General features: G+C 38.0%; 1 protein-coding gene across 4 annotated transcripts in view; it reads right to left on the bottom strand.

Moving 5' to 3' along the window:
* ARMC8 (armadillo repeat containing 8) overlaps positions 1–21,142 on the bottom strand; it is a 105,584-nt gene that overhangs the window by 69,845 nt on the left and 14,597 nt on the right. For 2 of the 4 annotated variants that reach the window (XM_087870219.1, XM_045791844.2), the window contains exon 2: positions 5,169–5,245. The exons of 1 other annotated variant lie outside the window; for it this stretch is intronic. In XM_087870219.1, coding sequence (XP_087726345.1) covers positions 5,169–5,245 — 77 coding nt within the window. Of the gene's footprint in view, positions 1–5,168; positions 5,246–15,607; positions 15,790–21,142 lie in introns of those variants that run through there. One more of the 4 variants, XM_045791845.2, reaches the window with a different exon arrangement.

The following is a 21,142-nucleotide window of genomic DNA, read 5'->3' as shown; positions in this document are numbered from 1 at the left end:
ACCTACTATCTAAATCCAGAAAATTATCTTTAAGAACACGGAAGGCTGTAGCCACAAGCTAAAGATCATTTTGAACCAGTATTACTTTTCACTTACCTGAAAAGCTCCTGTTTAGAATATTGTTCAGTCCTTGGTCTAATTGATGTGAAGTAGCCAAAAAATACACTGGATACTGAAAAACTACAACCTGAGTATAAAGTTTGACCTACTGAAAACTCACTGGACCTAAGACATCCATAAAATAAGGAGAAAATTTACATCTGTGGGTAGCTAGAATACGGCAACATGGTAAACAACTTATAAAATAATCTGGACTTGGAAAATACAAACATACTCACTGCTCTGTCCCTGTAATTGTAATTAATTATGATGCCTTTTTGGAGAATGTAACATCCAAACATCCAAGTATAATAAGCTTTCTGCTATCCAGCATGGTTAGGGAGTGAGATATGCTCATATTCTAATTAAAGTTAACCACTGCCACATGTAAACTGCCAACTGTAAAAGAATTAGATAATGGTGACCTATTATCCAAACCGAAGCCACTTTTATGATAAGGCTTTGATCCAGGAGGCACTTGAGAAATTTATAGTGAACTTCCCATTTCAAGTCCACTGAGGCATGAATTGTGCACCCACTATAAGTGTAAGTTGAACAGAACTGAGAATTGACGATAACTTATTTCTTTTTAATAAACAAGTTATCCTGTTGGAATGTATGTGGTGTTAGATACAGTTTCAGTTTGTATAAATACTAGCTCAGAAATATATTTCTTTGTTTTATCAATGTATGATTACAAATCACCTTACATTCTCCAAAAATGAAGAGTACAATACAGGAATTGCATTAAAACAAATGCCGAAGTATTTTAGAGCACATTAATAAATATTTTTAATACATGTAATCATTCCAAAGAACAAAAATGTTACATTGTAATATGGCAGCATACATTTACACGTTCTACAAATATGACAAGATACACACACACACACATGCATACAAATATACAGCTATTCTTGATATTCAAAGTTAATACAACATACAAACAGCTTATCTATCTGTGCGTGAAACTATGTCAATATGATCTAATAATTTTTGGAAAAGCTTGCCACCCTTTTAAACAGACTGAATTGTCTCAGAATACACAGGTTTAAATAAGTAAGACTCAGAGTCACTCCATTTCATTTGGTATATGGTAATCTTTATTTATGCTTATCTGTAACACTTTTAAAAGTAACTGATGGGATTATTTCTTTTGAATTATTCTAAAAAATTATCCTTTAATTTAAAATTTCTCAAAATTCAAAGCCTTCATTTTATGAAAGCTCATATCTTTAGTTCATGCAAGAAAAATGGAACCTGTCTATGATCTACTAAAACCAGAGATATATAATTTCTTGGAACCAAAAAAATCAAGTAATCATTACCAAAATAAACTTATATCATCAGTACATTAAAATACTTCAGAAAATAATTTTTAGAAGTAGATACTTGGTGAAAATCACCCAACAATTCTACAGTACCCTCAACTGCCTGCCCAAGTTTACCAAGAGATCCAGTCTAGTTTTCTAGTTGTACTCAACTTGGAAACTACAAAGCCAGCCACATTGACTCGTATCATCTTTTGCCCTTCAACACACAGCCACACAGGGATATCTGCTGATCTTTTCCTGGAGAATCACTAATGTAAAAACCAGATCAGGTGCTCTAACTTATTAGATATGTTTAAAAAAAAAAACAACCCACAGTATTACGCAGCTTTGACTTTATCTACATAAACAGCTGAATAGTTATCCTTCTTCAACTAGGAGATTTAACATGGTTGACTTAATACACTAGTAACTTCACCAAAAAATATCCTGTAACTGTTTAAGGTAATATACAGATCTCCATGCTAGAGGAAGCTCAGAATTTGCAATGTAGTGTAGTTTATTTGATACAGCTACTCTGTTTCAGTTGCAAAGGCTATAATTCATGACCTACATAACTGACCTCCATGTTTTCTCTGTTCCTATCTTACTTAACGATCTTCTATTCAGTTATGTATTTGAAACTTTGCTCTTTTAGGATCTGATTCTGTATTCAAACCTTTGATATAATAGGATCATTTAAAGTTATACTAAATATTGTACTACTAAAAAACCAGTTATTTCTAGAGAACTCCTCATTCTTCAACAATTAAAATGAAGCACTTCTGTTGCTTAATAGTATTTTTCAACAAGGGCACATTCACTATGTAAAATGGTCCTTTATGACATGGGTTAGCTATAAAGAAGTTCCCTATATGTATAGGTAGGACTATGGCTCTACCACAGCTCCGTAGATTATAGACCATGATGAGAAGTCTTTACCTGCCTTTAATTTCTTCAATTTTGTTCTTCCTGTTGTTATGTTTTATGTTCACAATCCTTATTAAGAAAAATCAAGCTTATAGCTAGAAAAATGATAAAACTCTGGTAGTCTCATAGCTAAAGCTAGTTGTTAATTTTTATACTCTGTGGCTACTTCCCTTCTACCTACCTATTTTAGTCTAGTAATGGTCTATGATTCAATGGTGGCTGTGTAATGTGTATAAAAGAGGAAAAAAATGGTCAACTCTCTTTTCCTAAACCTCATTTTGGTTCCTCCTTTCCTCTATCAATACTGTATTATTCTAGTACTAGACAAGGTTACTTAAGAATAAAATGTTAAAAATATAGTTCACTTTTTCTCTTGACTATGTATAATTAATTTTCAGACAGTGACAAAGTTTAGGAAAATAGTAAGTCAGAAAGAATAAACTTTTCTCTCTGGGGAAAAGGACACTTTATCAAATCACCCTATACATATTCATATAAGGCTAGCTCTATTCTGACATAAAGTAAAAACACTTGGGGTGATCTGTGCCTTCCCAATTTTAAACAGATTTTACTATTGTAAGTAGCATTCACGTTTATATGTTATCACTTGCATTCTCGTCTGAATCAAGATTTCTAGCCCCTCTCCCTCATCTCCATCAGTTTGAACTGTTTCCGTTTGAGATTTTTTGTTTTTCTTTCTCTTCTTTGTAAAGAATCATCTTATTTTCAAAGTTGTTTTAAATTAGGGTCAATAATGATAAAGCACTTCAGTGCCAATCTGTGGTTATCAACATACCAGGCACTGGATTTTATATTTCTGACTTAATTTTTACAACTTGGCAAGATGGGCATATTACTTTCCCTTTACAAATGAGGAAGTTGAGGCTCAAGGATATTAAATAACTTGCTCCAGCACAGAGCTAGGAAAGGCCTCCAGAAGGAAATGTCAGAACCAAGAATTCAACCTCTTGTTGTCCAACTCCGAAGCCCATACTCCTTGTACTCCACCATGCCTCTGCAAAAATCTTGCTAATCTGTCTTAGCTAACAGTTTAGTGTCCTAGACTTGATAACTTTTTAAAGAGGTGCTAAGGCCATCAAACTCCATCTTAGCTGATTCGTTATAATATACTCTTCCCACTATTTTTTATGCCTTATTTATCAACTTTCAAGAAGCTACAGTGTTCTTCAGGAAATGACAAATTTCACAGTGGCAAGTAATACCTGAATTAGCTACTCATTTCTGATACAAGTCAAGATAAAAGTCTTTCACACAGAAATCTTAATAGACAAAATTAGCTTTTCTCCTAAACAACCACACTAGCAATCATAATAAAAATAAATGATACAGCATCATCTCTGTCATTCATGGAACTACTTAATGGGTCTGGCATTTTCAACTAAACTACTTATTGAACAATCCTAAATGATATTGAGGATCACTAATACACAAAACTGTCTGGCTGTGTGTGGGAAGTGTCTGCCTAAGGAGGAGTGTTAATGAAAACTATCCCCACAGCTAATTTCTGTGTGTAGGTACAACCCAAACTGATTTATTTAACAAATGGATTTAAGACCACTTTTTCTGCTAATAATCAAGCTAGACTACAAAGGGACTGATTAAATCATTACAAAGTCTCCTAGTGAAGGGAACAAAGGCAAAGTCAACATAATGAGAAAACAAGAACTGTAATCTCCTGTTTCTGTAAACTGAGAAAATGTGAAATAAGGTATCGAGTATGCCAGGTGGGTCTACATCCAACTCTCACCTTCTTTTCCAGCTCAATTTGAATAGTCAAGCAGCCTTACTCACTTTTATCTTGCTTCCACCCTATAAATCCACATCCCTAAGACATGCCTTATACAATGCGCTTTTTTGGGGGGGTGAGGGGAGTGGTTTGAATAAGAATTACAATCTGTAGATACTTTATAAACAAAGCATCCTCACCTTGCCATGACGGGGCAAAAGTTAAACTGGAAAGTACTATTTGGCTTACGACGATAACAGGGTAAGAGAAGAATAAAGGGACTCATGTGTGCCCTCACTGCTATACCAAACATCCCGACCCTTTTTTGTTCCTTCCGTCCCCTGACACAGTTCAGGCCTGTGGGCACTTCATATCTGCCAACCCTAAGAGGAGTCTTAGGCTAGATCTTCTTCCCCAGCAGTCATGTGTCGAGAGCATGATAATCTGCTCTTAGGATAGAGAATTCATCTTTCAATCATTTGCAATCTTATCACACTTATCTGACTTAAGTTTTTAAAAGTATTATCACCTTGGGTATGTTGCTTAAAAATGTTTCCTCTCATTAAACACTATGGAATTTTGGAGGAAAAAAGTGGGCATTCAGATTATCAAGAGCTTAAATTTCCAATGACTGCTTTCTGAACTCTGAGATTTAAAACATCAGATGTTTCAAGCCTTACAGCCAGTGAGTTAACCAAAAACAAAATAAAAGAGAAAAACCCTACTGATTTTTTTTCCCACCCCTTTCCAATTATAAAAGATTATCAATTTTATTCCCTTGCTTTTGTTGGATATAAAAGTCACAAAAGCGTTCTCCAAAAACATGTTTTAAAATGGTAAAAAAAAGTATTCTACAAAAAAGTAAGTTAAGTATGTCCGTGTACAACTATCAGACAACTCTTTACGGTACAATATTAAGTCATGAATGTCAAAGGATCTTCCTAAAACAGAAGAAAAAAGTTTTAACCCTACATTTTCAGAATTATATTTGGCAAATTCAAACACAAAACCAAACAAGACTAAAAAAACAAAACAAAACAAAAAGATAGACTTTGATAGACTCTTAAATACATACTACTTACATGACACCTTGTAGAACTTTCTGGGGATCAGGGTCAAATAGCCTGTCAACATAGTGGCGACTGCTAGCTGTTACTTCCTAGAAAGTAGGGGGAAAAATTATGACATCTGAAGCCATGCAAATCACAAATTCACAGCATCACCCACAACATCAAATAGCTATTTAATCTAATTTAAGGCAGATGTATTAGAATGTCTATAAAATACTTACTATAGTAAACCATTCTAAGAAAAGCCTGTGACAAGATAAATAATAAGATGGGGAAGAAAGAAAATACCACATTCTCACTAAAACCGTAACTAGACAGTGGGATCTTTGTGGTGAGCCTTGCAAGCTTTGCCAACAGAAGAACTGGGCATAAGTGTTAAGAAGCAAGGTAAATTTCTTAATCAACTATTGGATGTCACCTTCATATGAACAACACATAGGAATGTTGCTTGTTTAGTACCCACTAGAGGGAGAGACAATCTGACTCTCAGCAAGGAAAAAAGGGGAAGCACTTCATAAAAAGTTCAAGAGGGGTAGTCCACATGCAAGAGGGAGACTTTCAGACTGATGCAGAGAAGCCACAATGATAGGAAGCAGACATATGTAAACATAAAAACTAAAGTAAATGAGTTGTTATGCTTTCTGTGAGGGAAAAGCAATTAAGAATTAGATTTTGGGGTGCCTGGGTTAAGCATCCGACTCTTGATTTTGGCTCAGGTCATGATCTCAGGGTCCTGGGATCAAGTGTGCTGCACTCCGTGCCAAGTGGGGAGTGTGCTTGAGATTCCTCCTCTCCCTCTTCCCCACAAATAAATAAATCTTTTAAAAAGAGAGAGATTTATCAAGTCCAACAAAGTTACCTATTCTGAAGTGGCTGAGGCTACATAGAAGGGGGAGAGTTAGAACATAAAGAGCAAAGGGAGACACCTCCTTTTATTTGTATTGTGGAGTTTCCTCTGTTATGTTATTTCTTACAATACTTATTGCGGGGGTAATATTTTTTATAATTAATTCTCATTACTTTTTTTTTTTTTAAGATTTTCTTTTAGTAAGTAATCTCTACACCCAAGGTGGGGCTCAAACTCACAACCCTAAAGTCAAGTTGCATGCTCTACCAACTGAACCAGCCAGGCGCCCCATTTTTTAAAACAAAGAACATATGTTTAAGAACTGTAGAAAAAGAATTTTTGTCCCTTCTGTTTCTTTCTGATGCCTGTTGAAATGTGCTCATGTACTGCCACCCATTTGCAATGAATTAGCATCAAGTGGAAGAAATACTGTTCCAGTTTACCCAGAACCCTGATCAGAAACAGTTAATTGACAAGACACAGTGTCAGCTTAAGATTCTGAGTCACCAAAAGTATCTCTGGAGAAAAAGTGCATAAACTCTAATTTTCTGATAATAGAATTAATTCAAAATCAAAATATTTTTTCCTATTATGAGCTTGCTACCAAAATATCTTCATAGGCAACCCAAATACCTACTTTAAGTGTGCACTCCATTTATAAAGAACAAACAGGGGCAGCAAACAAGCAAAACTGATAGAAATACTTGTGCCCAACAGGGTACCATTAAAGTACCTGATAATAGGATTTGTTTTACTCAAAATAACAGAACCACAGAGTTAGAAGGACTCTTAATAAGTATTTCTCCCCATCCCTAGGGCACCTGGGAGGCTCAGTCCATTGAGCGTCTGTCTGCCTTCGGCTCAGGTCATGATCCCACGGTCCTGGGATCGAGGCCGGTGTTGGGCTCTCTGCTCAGCGGGGAGTCTGCCTCTCCCTCTGCCTTTCCGCCTGCTTTTACGTGCTCTCTCTCAAATACACACAAAAATAAAATCTTTAAAAAAAAAAAAGTTTCGTAATTAAAAAAAAAAATTATCCCAATCCCTTAGTTAACAAATGAGGGATGGGGGCGCCTGGGTGGCACAGCGGTTAAGCATCTGCCTTCAGCTCAGGGCGTGATCCCGGTGTTATGGGATCGAGTCCCACATCAGGCTCCTCCGCTATGAGCCTGCTTCTTCCTCTCCCACTCCCCCTGCTTGTGTTCCCTCTCTCGCTGGCTGTCTCTATCTCTGTCAAATAAAAATAAAAAAAAAAAAACAAATGAGGGATGGATCTATACCCTGATGCCAGATTGTCAAAGTTTAAGTTGGGATGCAAACAACTATACAAATACATCAAGAAATAATATATCAAGAGCAAAATCTAGAGTAAAACTGAAAACAATATTCCTGTAATACAAACAGAGGAGTTTCATCACTCCATTTGAATACATCTGCTTCCCTGGCTTTCCAACATAGTAAGTTCTTCTGAGTACCTCAGACCCTCAGACTCCCTTCCATCTAGGGATTGATCTTGGATTTTAGTGTTCCTCTTCACATACTCTCTCACAGCTCTGCATCTCTTGCCTCTCAGTGTGGTTTAGAAAAAGACACTTGGGTTTAAGACCTGTATCTTAAACAACATAAGTTTCGCTCATTAACAGCAACTCTCTTTACTGCTCTGTATCTGGTTCATTCAATTTTACGAGCACTGAGTACCTACTACATGCAAGGCACTGACGAAGGCATTAAAGATTTCTAAATGAGTAAGGCACAGTCCCTGTTCTCAAGAATTAATTTTCTATTGTAATTATGCTTATGTATTTATGTTCCCTACTAGAATACAAAACAGAAGTATACACACATACAGGCAGCACTGCCGAGAGGGAGTTAATAAACTAGGAGAATCAGCGATGAAGACTCCTTAGAGGAGTTAGTTTTGGAAAACAAATAAGAGTGCACGAGACAGGACAAGGAAGAATCAGTGTCCCAATCACAGCCATAGCACACGTGAAGCCAACATACATATATCATCAGCAAGTATATACCAGTTGCTAGCATTGAGAAAGAAGGGAGTGTAGATGCCATCCAGAATATAAAACACAAAAGGCTAACCAATACGTGGCCCATAATTGGAGTACAGATTGTCTTTTGGTCAAAGTTCTATGCTAGGTACCAAAGAAGATACAAAAGGATATTACGGCAGAACTTTGCATTTAAGGAGCTTACAATCTGTAAGGGGGTCAAATCATGTATACACACACACACACACACACACACACACACACACACACACAAAAAAAACAATCCTCTGAGCTGCCTAGGTAGCAGCGAGCTGTGGGGATATAGTCACTTACTCAATTTTACTCTACACTTTAGCCTAACATATTCATTGATTTGTCTATATGGGACAGTTCTTCTATCTCACTGCTTCCCTTTGTAGATCAGGTCACCTCTCCCCTCGTCTCTCTTCTTTCAAAAGGCAACCTGGAAATGTAAGAATTTGAGACAGAAGGCAAATGGTATAGATATTAAACAAACTGGTCAGGGAAAGCTTCTCTAAGATGGTGACATTTGAGCAAAGACCTGAAGAAGATGAAAGAGGAAGTCATGCAGCCACCTGGGGGCAAAGCTTTTTAAGCAAAGAGAACACCAAATGCAAAGGCTCTGAAATGGGAAGTGTCTGCTGTGATCAAAGAACAGGGGGCCATTACAGTTGGTGCAGAATGAGTATACAAGAAAGCAACAGAAGAGAAGGTCAGAGGGGCCAGATGTAAACAGCTACATTGTCTAATATGATAGCCACTGGCCTCATGTGGCTTTGAGCATTTGAAATATGGCTAAGAACTGAATTTTAAATTTTTTTAACTTTAATTAATATTTTAAATTTAAAAACCAAGAGTGGATTCAGTTAGTAGAAAACCTTTAAGAATGTTCAGAATTACTTAGGTATGTACATCTACTTGTTCAACTGTAAATTTTATGAAACCTAAATGCCAATCAAGTATTTCCAATCAAAATTTGGCATCCAAATTGTATAAAATACACACCAGATTTTGAAGACTTATTATAAAAAAGTAAACTAATTCAATAAATAACTCCTTATATTGATTATTGTTGGAATAACGTTTCAATATATTGGTTTAAGTTGGATATATTAAGATTTATCTTATGTTTCCTTTTTACGTTTACAGCATGGCTGCTAGAATTTTTAAAATTACATGCGTAGCTTGCATTATTTTTCCATTGGGCAGGGCTGGTATAGGCCCCTGTTGGTCATCGCAAGGATTTTGCATTTTATGGTTTAAGTTGGGAAGCCATTACAGTTTTGGGAAAAGAGAGACATGAACTGACTTGTTTTAAAAGGATCACTCTGGTTACATTCTTAGAACAGACAAATATATGGAGGGGCTAGATGACAAAAGCAGGAAGACTAGGTAGGAGGCTGTTTCAATATCAGAAATGCCGTCATTTCAGAGATGATGCTAGCCTGGACTAGGACATGAGTTTTGAAGGTAATAAAATTCACTGATTCCAGATAAATGCTTAAGTTGAAATGACTGTCAGATTGGATATGCTGTCACAATAGATGTAGGGTGTGAAAGAAGAGAGGAGCCAAGGATAACACTTAAGGTTTTAGCCTCAGTATCTAGAAAAATGAGTTGTCAGTTAATGAGATGAGGACGACTGTCAGTGATGCAGGTTTGAGTATTTTATTAGCCATCCAAGTGAGAATGTCAAGTTGGCAGTTGGATATATGAATCTGGAGTTCAGTTGTGGGCTAGATATACAAATCAGGGAATTGTCAGCATGTGAATGGGATAAGTTCACTAATGGAGTTTACTTTACCATGGATAAAGCAAGGCCAGAAGACTGAAAACTGGAGCACTTGGATCAAGCAGAATTCCAAGGAGCCAAAGGAGAGACTGTTTCAAGTAAACATTCCAAATATGTATAGCATAAGATGATGACTAGGGCCTGATACAGAAATAAGGAAGTCATCAGCAACCTTGACAACAACAGTATGCGCAGAGTGGTGAAGCCAATGCCTGCCTGAAGAGGACAGAGAGAACGGGAAAAGAGGAATTAGAGAAAGTAAGTACGAACAACTCTTCCAAGGAGTTTCATTTTGGAAAGGAGAATGAAGAAACAGAGTAGTACCTAGAGGGAGAAGTGGAGTCAGGAGAGCATTTTTTAAAAGATGGACTAAATTAGAGCACACTTGTTTACTGATGGAAATTTTTTTAACAGAGAAAAAACATGCTTCATTGGGGCAGAGGGAGAACTTTTAGAACAATGTTTATGAATAATTGAGAGGGAACAGGATTTTCTGGCCAAGTAGAACACAAAAAGTGCAATAACTAGAGAGAATTAAGTAGATGGATATGGCAGTGAGCACCTGTGGACACGGTCTGTGATTACTCCTATTTTTGGAGAGTAAAAAAATGGTGAGGGTGGGTGGGGAGGTGGGTGGTTTAAAGAAAGGAGGAAGATGATGACATTGAATGGGCCAAGAAAATATACAAGGACTGCCTGACAGCACTAGCCCTCTTGAGGTTCATGGTTATGAATTTAAAGTATGACCAGTCAGCATGGCTGTGTTTTTCCTCAGCAACATTAAAATATACAGAAGGCATGAAAAAAAGAGTTGGATTTAACCAGAGTTGGAATTTCACAACAGAAGGATGACAAAGCTAGGGGAAGGGGTCAGCTCAGTTGAGGGTATATGCAAAGTTGTAATTATAATGATGGACCTATTAAAGGCCAGTGAAAAAGTGGTAGTATTAATAGACTGCAGATAACAGATGGACTGAAGAAGGATTATTGATATTGGGGCAGTAGAAGGAGTGGCTTGGAAGGACAGAAGGTGGTGGGTAGGATATCTGAAAATGAGATTATGGAGGAACTTTAGTTACTGGTAAGGTCAAAGTCTAGGAAATAACCATGGGTACAAGTACCTCAAGGCAGGATGAAGGATATGATCATTGGGGAAGCCTTCAGTTTAAGAAAAATTATCGGGGTGCCTGGGTGGCTCAGTTAGTTAAGCATCTGCCTTCAACTCAGGTCATGATCCCAGGGTCCTGGGATTGAGCCTCACATCGTTGGGCTCCCTGCTCAGTGAGAACCCTGCTTCTCCCTCTCCCTGCCACTCCCCCTGCTTATGCGTGCTCGCTCTCTCTCTCTCTGACAAATAAATAAATAAAATCTTTAAAAAAAGAATAACTGTCTACATAGGCAATGAAATTTCCATAAATTACAAGTAGTGCTAGAGAAAGTGACCATAGCTAGCAGCTAAAATCCCAAAGAAATGAGAAAGAATGAACCAGGGGTCTACAGATGCTCAACAAGGTAGAGTCTGGTAAGATACAGAGCAGGAGGGGCGCCTGGGTGGCACAGCGGTTAAGCATCTGCCTTCGGCTCAGGGCGTGATCCCGGCGTTACAGGATCGAGCCCCACGTCAGGCTCCTCCACTGGGAGCCTGCTTCTTCCTCTCCCACTCCCCCTGCTTGTGTTCCCTCTCTCGCTAGCTGTCTCTATCTCTGTTAAATAAATAAATAAAATCTTAAAAAAAAAAAAGATACAGAGCAGGAGTGTTTAGAGAAAAGTGAAAGAGAGAGGTCTGAAAAGAGCAATGAGGAACAAGTCTCCATCTCTAAGGATAGAAAGGATATGACAGATAGAGAAGGAAAAAAAGTCACCAACTGAGAAGTTTACAAAAGAAAGCTGGGAAAAAGTATCATCGGTGGAAAATCCCAGTTTGGTCTAAACAAAAAAGATGAAGGAATGTTCAGAGAAGAGGCAAGAGAAAGGCAAGGGATCTGGATTGAAAGTGAAGAGTTAAATGCACATAAGGAATGACCCTAGAGCCCGGAGCTTCTTGTGGTAGTTAATGTAAACAGACACAAAAAGCTCAATCCTGATGACCTCAAGGGAAAGAGTAGGAGTGTGCGGGGGCGGTAGGGGTGGAAAGAACTTTGAGGCTCTTCTTCAATGTGGGGAGTGACAGTTTAATCTGGGCACTTCTTATTTACTCCAGAAATATGAGAAGCATGGGGGTTCCTCCTTTCCTCCTGCCCATACAGACAAGAAAGTTAGGAAGGTTTCTGATGTTCTGTCCTTTCAAGATGTGGCTTCACCTTCATGTCAAAACACCTGTGCCCTTTTATGGGGCACCTGGGTAGCTTAGTTAAGTGTCCAACTCTTGATCTAAGCTCAGATCTTCATCTCAACGGTGGTGAGTTCAAGCCCCACACTGGGCTCCACACTGGTCATGGAGCCTACTTAAAATAACAACAACAACAACAAAAACACCAATGCCCTTTTAAATTGCTTTCTGTAGCTTCCATTAGCTGTATGCATGGTGATTCTTCCATCCTTCCAACTAACTAAGTGAATGTGCCAAGCGGCCAGCTAAAGCTCAAGGTACAGCCTGTGCCCATAAAGGAGAGCAACGCTAGCCAAGGGCAAACTGTGACCTCCGCCTTTTGGCACAAGGCTTCAAACAAATGACCTAGTAAGCCCTTAAAACCTGGATCTGAACTCATTTTACACACTCAAAGCTGCAATAAAACCACCACCAATGTATATATTAAAAACCTGTGATGTTTTATGCTTACTAGCACCCCCTGAAATTATATTACATCAAAATGTACATGGATCCCTTTAATAGAAAGTTTGTAGATACCAAATTTGTGAATTAAGAGTTAACTCTAAGAAGATCTGAATCCACTGTGTGTACAAACAGGTACTGATCACTATAAAAAGAAAATCCTGAAGCAAATTTCTTCTTGCAGGAAAACAAAAACAGAAACAGGTAATGAGTTGCATTCCATTATGGAGAAGTATTAATGGAAACAATTTCCCTTTTATTAGGGTTAGGCAGCCTCTAAGTGGCCCCCAATGATACCCACCGGCTGGTACTTGATTCTAGCAAAGAGAATGCAGTGGAGATGACAGGATGTCACTTCAGAGTCTGGTATGTGTGTGTGAAAAGCCAGCTGCCATGCTGTGCCATGGAGAGGCTCACACAGAATGGAACTGCGGGAGGCCTCCAGACGAAGCCCTTAGTCCAACAGCCCACATGGAACTAAATCCTGCCAATAACCATGTGAGTGAGCTTGGATAGATTCTCTCTCAACTGAGCTTCCAGGTAAAACATGGCTCCTGCTACAGGTACCTGGGTGGCTCAGTTAGTTCAGTGGCCAACTCCAGATTTTGGCTCAGGTCATGATCCCAGGGTCCCGGGATGGAGTCAGCTTGAGAGTTCTCTCTCTCCCTCTCCCTCTCCCTCTGCCCTTCTCCCAACTCATGCTCGCTCTCCCTCTCTCTCAAATAAATAAATCTTAAACAAAACAAAAAACCAGAAATAAGAACAAAAAAAACAAAACATGGCTCCTGCTAACACCTTCTCCAGAAACTTTGGGGCAGAGGCACCAGCTAAGCCACACCTGAATTTCTGACCTACAGAAACTGTGAGATAATAAACACAGTTTTAAGCAGCTAAGTTTCCAGGTAATTTGTAACATAACAATATCATAGATAACTAAGACACCTTCAGATTTATCATCCAAGCTAGGATAATTTTAAAGAGTGAAAGAGGGCACTCTTAATCATTATCACAGAGTAATACACATAAATGAAAAGTGCTAGAAACAAATCAGGCTGTATGATCATGCTACCTTTAATTCTTCAGTAGTACAAAAGAGGCAAAAGTTATACCTCAGAAAACTGGTCAAACATCCTGAACAGGCAAACTAAAACAATTTCTAATTACCCCTCTGAATAAGCTATCCATGACTGGGGTGAATTAAAACCCTGCCTTTTGGGAGGAGGATGCAAGATGGCAGACTTTAGCTAGGAAGAGGGAGAACTGTGACCATTTGCACACGCCTATACCAGCCAGGGAGTCGGTGGCGGGGGGGGGGGGGGAAGCACTCCAACCACCCATGCCAGCCTCAGCAAATGCCAAAATCCTGAACTCATCTCTTCCCATGAACACACCAATACAGCAACATATGGACCATCTCCCTCTTAAAAAGATCTAAAAACTAGATGAAATGTTTTTCACGACAAAGGATAGAAGGATCACATCTGGTTGGGTAAGAGAGGACGAGAAACGGTCTTGCAAAAAACCCTACCTCTGGCATGGCATACAACAGGTAAGGATCTTACCAGTTAGGTGCTTCTCCCAGAGGAGGAAGGGGTTGGTGCGCACATTGGGCACCCTGGCCTCTGAGATCTATACCAGGAAGACAAGTCCCCACAATGTCTTAGAAAACCAATGGTGCTAATACCCAGGGGTCCCAAAGTGCTATAGGAAACTGAGATTTCCCTCTTGGAGGGCTCATACGTGGTTTCATTCTCCTAGGACCCAGAAAAAACAGCAGTTTGAGAAGCACATAGATTATACATGAAGGAGAATCATTTGCTGATCTAGAGGCATCAACTAGAGGGGTGAGGGACAGCTGAGATGCTCCCCAGAGACAGAGGTTCTAGCTGACACCATTGTTGCAATCTCCACAGAGACTGCTATGCTAGCACAGGTGGGTAACCTCGGACACAGCACCCTTCTACTGCCTTGCTGGGATGCGTGGGGGTGAGTGGTCCTGGCACTTGTAGAGGCCAGAGAGCATGGGTGGTTGGAGTGCTACCCTGCTCCCTGGCTAGAGCAGGCAAGTGCAAATAAATGGTCTCCGAGTTCTCCTGCTCCCTACTTCAAGTCCACAAGTGCAAGTGGTTGTGATATTCCCCTGCCCCCTAGCTGGGGCTGGTAAACATCAGTGGCAGTGACATTCTCCCACTTCCAACCTAAAGCTGGAGCACACACAAAGAAAAGGCACTTTCTCACAGCATTGTTGAAGCCCACTGGTAATCACAGACAAGACGTTTTTCTGCTCCTTCTCTGAAGCCTGTGAGTCTGCCCCACATACCACACTCTCTGGCTGCCTTGCTAAAGCCAGCAGGTACACACAATCCATACAAGGAACATCTCTTGATTATCTGGCCCTGGTGGCCAAGAGGGTTGGTTTTCCAGAGCTGTACAGGACTACAACAACTGGATAGACAGTTCTTATAGCAGGCCACCACCCCCAGGGCACTGCAGAGACAGAAGACTGAAACACAACCTCAGTCTTCCTGTAAAATAAGGCTATTTGCTTGGCCCGGTGCTTTAGCCTATAGAATAGGCATCAAGTTTCCCACACATCTAGAGGCTAAAAAGGTACTCCCAGGGAAACACCATACTTGTTTACCACCTTGGTCTTGCTATGGCTTGGCAAGACTCCCCAGGAAGGAGTTTATTCACTTGTCTGGAACCCAGACTTTTCAACTGTTGCCCTGGAGACACCTCCAGATCGTCTGGTCTGGAGGCCCACATGAATTACAACTGCAGCCCCACAGGACCACATATATTTGCACACTTGAAAAGCTGCCACCTGAAGGACTGACTTCCAATCAGCCTGAAACTAGATGCTAAAAGAGATTCCTTCTCTTGGATTGCTGACAAGTCTTGGCACATCCACAACAATGGGGGCACATCAAGAATAAATCAGGCAGTTTAGACAATCATAAAGGTGCAAGAGACAACCAAGAGCTAGGACAAGGTTGAAGGAGAAGAATCAGAACCTACCTAAAACCATTCCTTCAAGGGGCGATGGGGTGGCTCAGTCGGTTGGGCATCTGATTCTCGGTTTTGCCTCAGGTTGTGATCTCAGGGTCATGGGATCAAGCTCCACACTGGGTTCCGTATTCAGCACAGAGTCTGCTTGAGATTTTTCTCCCTCCCCCATGACTCTCCCCTCTGCTTGCAGGCATGCTCTCTCTAATAAATAAATAAGATCTTGGAAGAAAAAAAAACACTCCTTCAAAACTGAGAAAGATAGCTGTTTTGCCTGACAGAAACAAATGCAGATAGTCAAACAAAATGAGGAAACAGTGAAATATGTTTCAAACAAAAGAACGAGACAAAACCTCAGAAAAAGACCTTAATGATATGGAGACAAGTAATCTACCTGATAAGGAATTCAAAATAATGGTCATAATGTTCATCGAACTTGAAAGAATGGACGAACACAGAGTGAACTTCAACAAAGAGAAACTACCAAAGAGAAGTCACAAAGCTGAAGAATATAATAACTGAATTGAAAAAATACACTGGAGGGATTCAATACCCTGGAAGAAGTAGAAGTACAGATCAGTGAGCCGGAAGATAAATCAATGGAACTCACCCAAACAGAGCAGCAAAAGGAAAAAAAAAAAAATTCTTTTTTAATGAAAATAAGGGACCTATGGAACAACATCAAGTGGAATAACACTTGCATTACAGGGGATCCCAGAAGGAGAAAATAAAGATAAAGGGGCAAAAAACTTATTTGAAGAAATAATGGCTGAAAACTCTCCTAAAGAAGGAAATAGATATCCAGGTCCAGGAAGCCTAGAGAGTTCTAAAGAAAATGGACCCAGTGAGAGCCACACTAAGACAAATTATAATTAAAATGTCAAAAGTTAAGGGGCGCCTGGGTGGCACAGTGGTTAAGCGTCTGCCTTCGGCTCAGGGCGTGATCCCGGTGTTATGAGATCGAGCCCCACATTAGGCTCCTCCGCTGTGAGCCTGCTTCTTCCTCTCCCACTCCCCCTGCTTGTGTTCCCTCTCTCACTGGCTGTCTCTATCTCTGTCAAATAAATAAATAAATAATCTAAAAAAAAATGTCAAAAGTTAAAAATAGAGAATCTTAAAAGCAGCACGAGAAAAGCAAAATTGTTATGTTCAAGGGAAACCCATAGGTTATCAGCAGATTTAGAAGTAGAAACTTTGCAAACCAGAAGACCGAGGCAAACCAGGAGGCAGCACTTTCAGTGTGCTGAAAGGATAAAAATCTCCAACCAAGAATACCCAACAAGATTATCATTCAGCAAAATATCATTGAAAGAGAGATAGTTCTCCAAACAAAACCTAAAGAAGTTCATCACTACTAAGCCAGCCTTACAAGAAATATTAAAGGGACTTCTTTAAGCTGAAAAGAAGTGACACTAATTAATAACAACAGAGTATACAAAAGCAAAAATTCTCACTGAAAAAGGTAAATACATAGTAGTGTATTAATCACTTATAAAGCTATTAAGAAGATTAAGAAACAAACATGATAAAATAAACTAAAACTAAAATAATTAGCCAAGAGATACATAAAATAAAAAGACGTAAAAAGTGACATGAAGGGCATAAAATGTGGGGTAGGAGAAAGTAAAAATATAAAGTTTTGTAACGTGTTTAAATTTAAGTTGCAATCAACTTAAAATATATTACATACACAAGATGATATATGTGAACCTTGCTGTAACCACAAAGCAAAAACTTATGGTAAATACACAAAATAAGAAAGGAATCTAAACATAACACTAAAGAAAGTCATCAAACCACAAGGGAAAAAAGAAAAGAAAAAAGGAATAGAGAAGAACTAAACAAAGCCAGAAAACAATGAAAAAATGGCAATAAGTACATACCTAACAATAGTAACTTTAAACGTAAATGGATTAAATTCTCCAACCAAAAGACACAGAGTAGCTAGATTTTTTTTTTTAAAGAGACCAATAAGAGACTCAATTCAGAAGGACAAAAAGATACAGAACCTGAAAGTGAAGGAATGAAACAGATATCCCATGCAAATGGAAAAAAAAAAAGAAAACCAGCATAGCTATCCTCACATCAGACAAAATAGCCTTTAAAACAAAGACTGTAATAAGGGACAAAAAGAAACACTACATAATAATAAAGACGTCAATCCAACAAGAAGGTAAGCCATTTATAAATATATATGCACCCAAAAGAGAAGCTCCAAAATACACACGTCAAATACAGACATAAAAGGAGAAACTGACAGCAATACCAATACCAGTAGGGGATTTTAACACCCCTGCTTACATCAATGGATTGATTATCCAGAGAGAAAATCAATAAGAAAACATTGGTCTTAAATCATGTATTAGACCAGATGGACTTAATAGACACATACAGAACATTCCATCCAAAAGCAGCAGAATATACATACCTCTCAAGTGCACATGGAATATTCTTCAAGACAGATCACATATTAGGCTACCCGACAAGTCTCAGTATCAGGAAGACAGAAATCGTGCAAAGCATCTTTCTGAACACAATGGTATGAGACTAGAAGTCAATTACAAGGAAAAACTAGAATTACAAATACATGGGGATTAAACATGTTCACTAAACAACTACAGAGAAGAAATCAAAAAACACCTAGAGACAAATGTAAACAGAAATACAACATAGCAAAATCTAGGAGATGCAGCAAAAGCGGGTCTAAGAGGGAAGTTCATAACAATACAAGCCTCCCTCAAGAGAAATCTCAACTGAAAAATTTAACTTTACACTAAAGGAACTAGAAAAAGAACAAAGCCCAAAGTTAGCATAAGGAAGGAAATAATAAAGATCAGAGTGGAAATAAATAAAACAAAGACTAAAAGACATAGAAAAGATCAATGAAATTAAGAGCCAGTTCTTCGAAAACAGAAATAAAATGGACAAACTTCTAGTTAGGCACACCAAGAAAAAGTAGAGGAAACTCAAAATTAGAAATGAAAGAAGGGAAGTTACAACTGATACCACAGAAATATGAAATCATGAGACTACTATGTATAGTTATGTGCCAACAGATTAAATAAGACAGAAGAAATGGATAAATTTCTAGAAATTTAAAATCTTCCAAGACTGAATCGAAGAAATAGAAATAGAAAGAAATAGAAAATCAGAACAGACTGATTACTAGTAAAAACATTCAATCAGTAATCAAAAATATCCCAACAAACAAATGTCCGTGACCAGACAGCTTTATTGGTGAATTCCTGAAGATTAATTCAAAGATTTAAGTTGATCCTCCTCAAACTCCTTCCAAAAATACAAGAGGAGGAAAAGCTCCCAAACTCATTTTATGAGGCAGGCATGACCCTGATACAAAACCAGACAAGGACACCATGAAAAAAGAAAATTACAGGCCAACATCCCTGATGAACACAGATGCAATAATCCTCAACAAAATATTACCACACTGAACTCTACAATGTATCAAAAGGATCACACATCATGATCAAGTGGGACTTACGCCAGGATACGAGGATCGTTCAACTTCCACCAATGTCACACACTAATATTAACAAAATTAAAAATAAAAATTACATGATCATCTCAATAGGTACAGAAAAAGCATTTGACAAAATTCAACATCCGTTTTTTTAAAAAAAAACTCTCACAAAGTGGATATAGAGGAAACATACTTCAAAATAATAAAGGCCATACATGACAAACCCACAGCTAATATACTCAATGGTGAAAAGCTGAAAGCTTTTTCACTAAGATCAGGAACAAGACAAGGAAGCCCACTCTTTCCACTTGTATTCAACATAGTACTAGAAGTCCTAGCCACAGCAATTAGGCAAGAAAAAGAAAAGGCATAATATTGGAAAGGAAAAATTCAAATGGTCACTAATTGCAGGTGATATATTATATATAGAAAATCCATAGATTCCACCAAAAAACTGTTAAAACTAATAAAGGAATTCAATAAACTTGCAGGATACAAAATTAATACATAAAAACTAATAATGAACTATCAGAAAGAGAAGTCAAGTAAACAATCCCATTTATAATTACAACAAAAAGAATAAAATGCCTAGGAATAAACTTAACCAAGGAGGTAAAAGATCCATACGCTGAAAACTATAGATACCGGCGAAAGAAACTGAAGACACCAATAAATGGAAAAATATTCTGTGCTCATAAAGTGCAAAAATCAATATTGTTAAAATATCCATATTACCTAAAGCAATCTACAGATTCAATTCAATCTCTTAAAATTCCGACAACATTTTTCATAGAATGAGAACAAATAAGTCTAAGATGTATATGGAACTACAAAAGACCTCGAATAGCCAAAACAACCTTGAGAGGAAAAAAACAAAACTAAGCCAGGAGTATCTTGCTCCCTGGTTTCAAATTACACTGCAAAGCTATAGTAATCAAAACAGTACAGTAATATCACAAAAACACACACAGATCAACAGAACACAATAGAGAGCCCAGAAATAAACTCACTTAGATATGGTCAATTAACTTATAACAAAGGAGCCAAGAACATACAGTGGGAAAGGTCAGTTTCTAAATTATGTTGGGAAAACTGAATAACCACAAGGCAAAATAATAAAACTGGACAGCTATTTTACACTATATATAAAAACAACTTTAAATAGATTAAAAACTTGAATGTACAACCTCAAACCATAAAACTCCTATAAGAAAACACAGGCAGTAAGCTCCTTGACAATGGTCTCAGCAATGTTTTTTTAGATATGACTCCAAAGGCAACAGAAACAAAAGCAAAAGTGAACAAATGTGAATACATCATACTAAAAAGCTTCAGCACAGCAAAAGAAACCATCAATAAAACAAAAAGAAAACCTACTAAATGAGAGGAGATATTTGCAAATCATATATCCTATCAGGGGTTAATATTTAATATATACAAAGAACTCATATAACCCAGTAACAAAAAAACAATCCAATTTAAAAAAATGGGCAGAGGATCTGAATAGACATTTTCCTAAGAATACATACAGATGGCCAACAGACCTATGAAAAGATGCTCAAAATCTTTAATCATCAGGGAAATGCAAATCAAACCTATAATGAGCTACCACCTTACAGCTGTCAGAATGGCTAGAATAAAAAACACAAGAAATAACAAGTGTTGGCAACACTGTGGAGAATAGGAAATCCTTGTGCACTGCAGAGAATATAAATTGGTGCAGGCACTATGGAAAATGGTATAAAGGTTCCTCAAAAAAACTAAAAACACAGCTACCACATAATCCAGCAAGTCCACTATTGGGTATCTAACTGAGAAAAACAAAAACACTAATTTAGAAAGATATATGCACCCCTATGTTCACAGCATTATTTACAATAGCCAAGGTATGAAAAAAACCTACGTGTCCCTTAATGTACTAATGGATAAAGAAGATGTAGCATGTATAATTGACCCTTAAACAACAAGGGTTTGAATTTCACAGGTCCACTTATGTGCAGATTTTTTTATAGTACTATATACGTATTTTTCTTCCCTATGATTTTAATATTTTTTTCTCTACTTAC

This window comes from Ursus americanus, chromosome 20, assembly GCF_024610735.1.
Source record: "Ursus americanus isolate L20-20 chromosome 20, mUrsAme1.1.p, whole genome shotgun sequence".
Classification (NCBI taxonomy): Eukaryota; Metazoa; Chordata; class Mammalia; order Carnivora; family Ursidae; genus Ursus; species Ursus americanus.
Note: the sequence above shows the minus strand (reverse complement) of the source record. Positions and strands in the feature narration are given on the sequence as shown.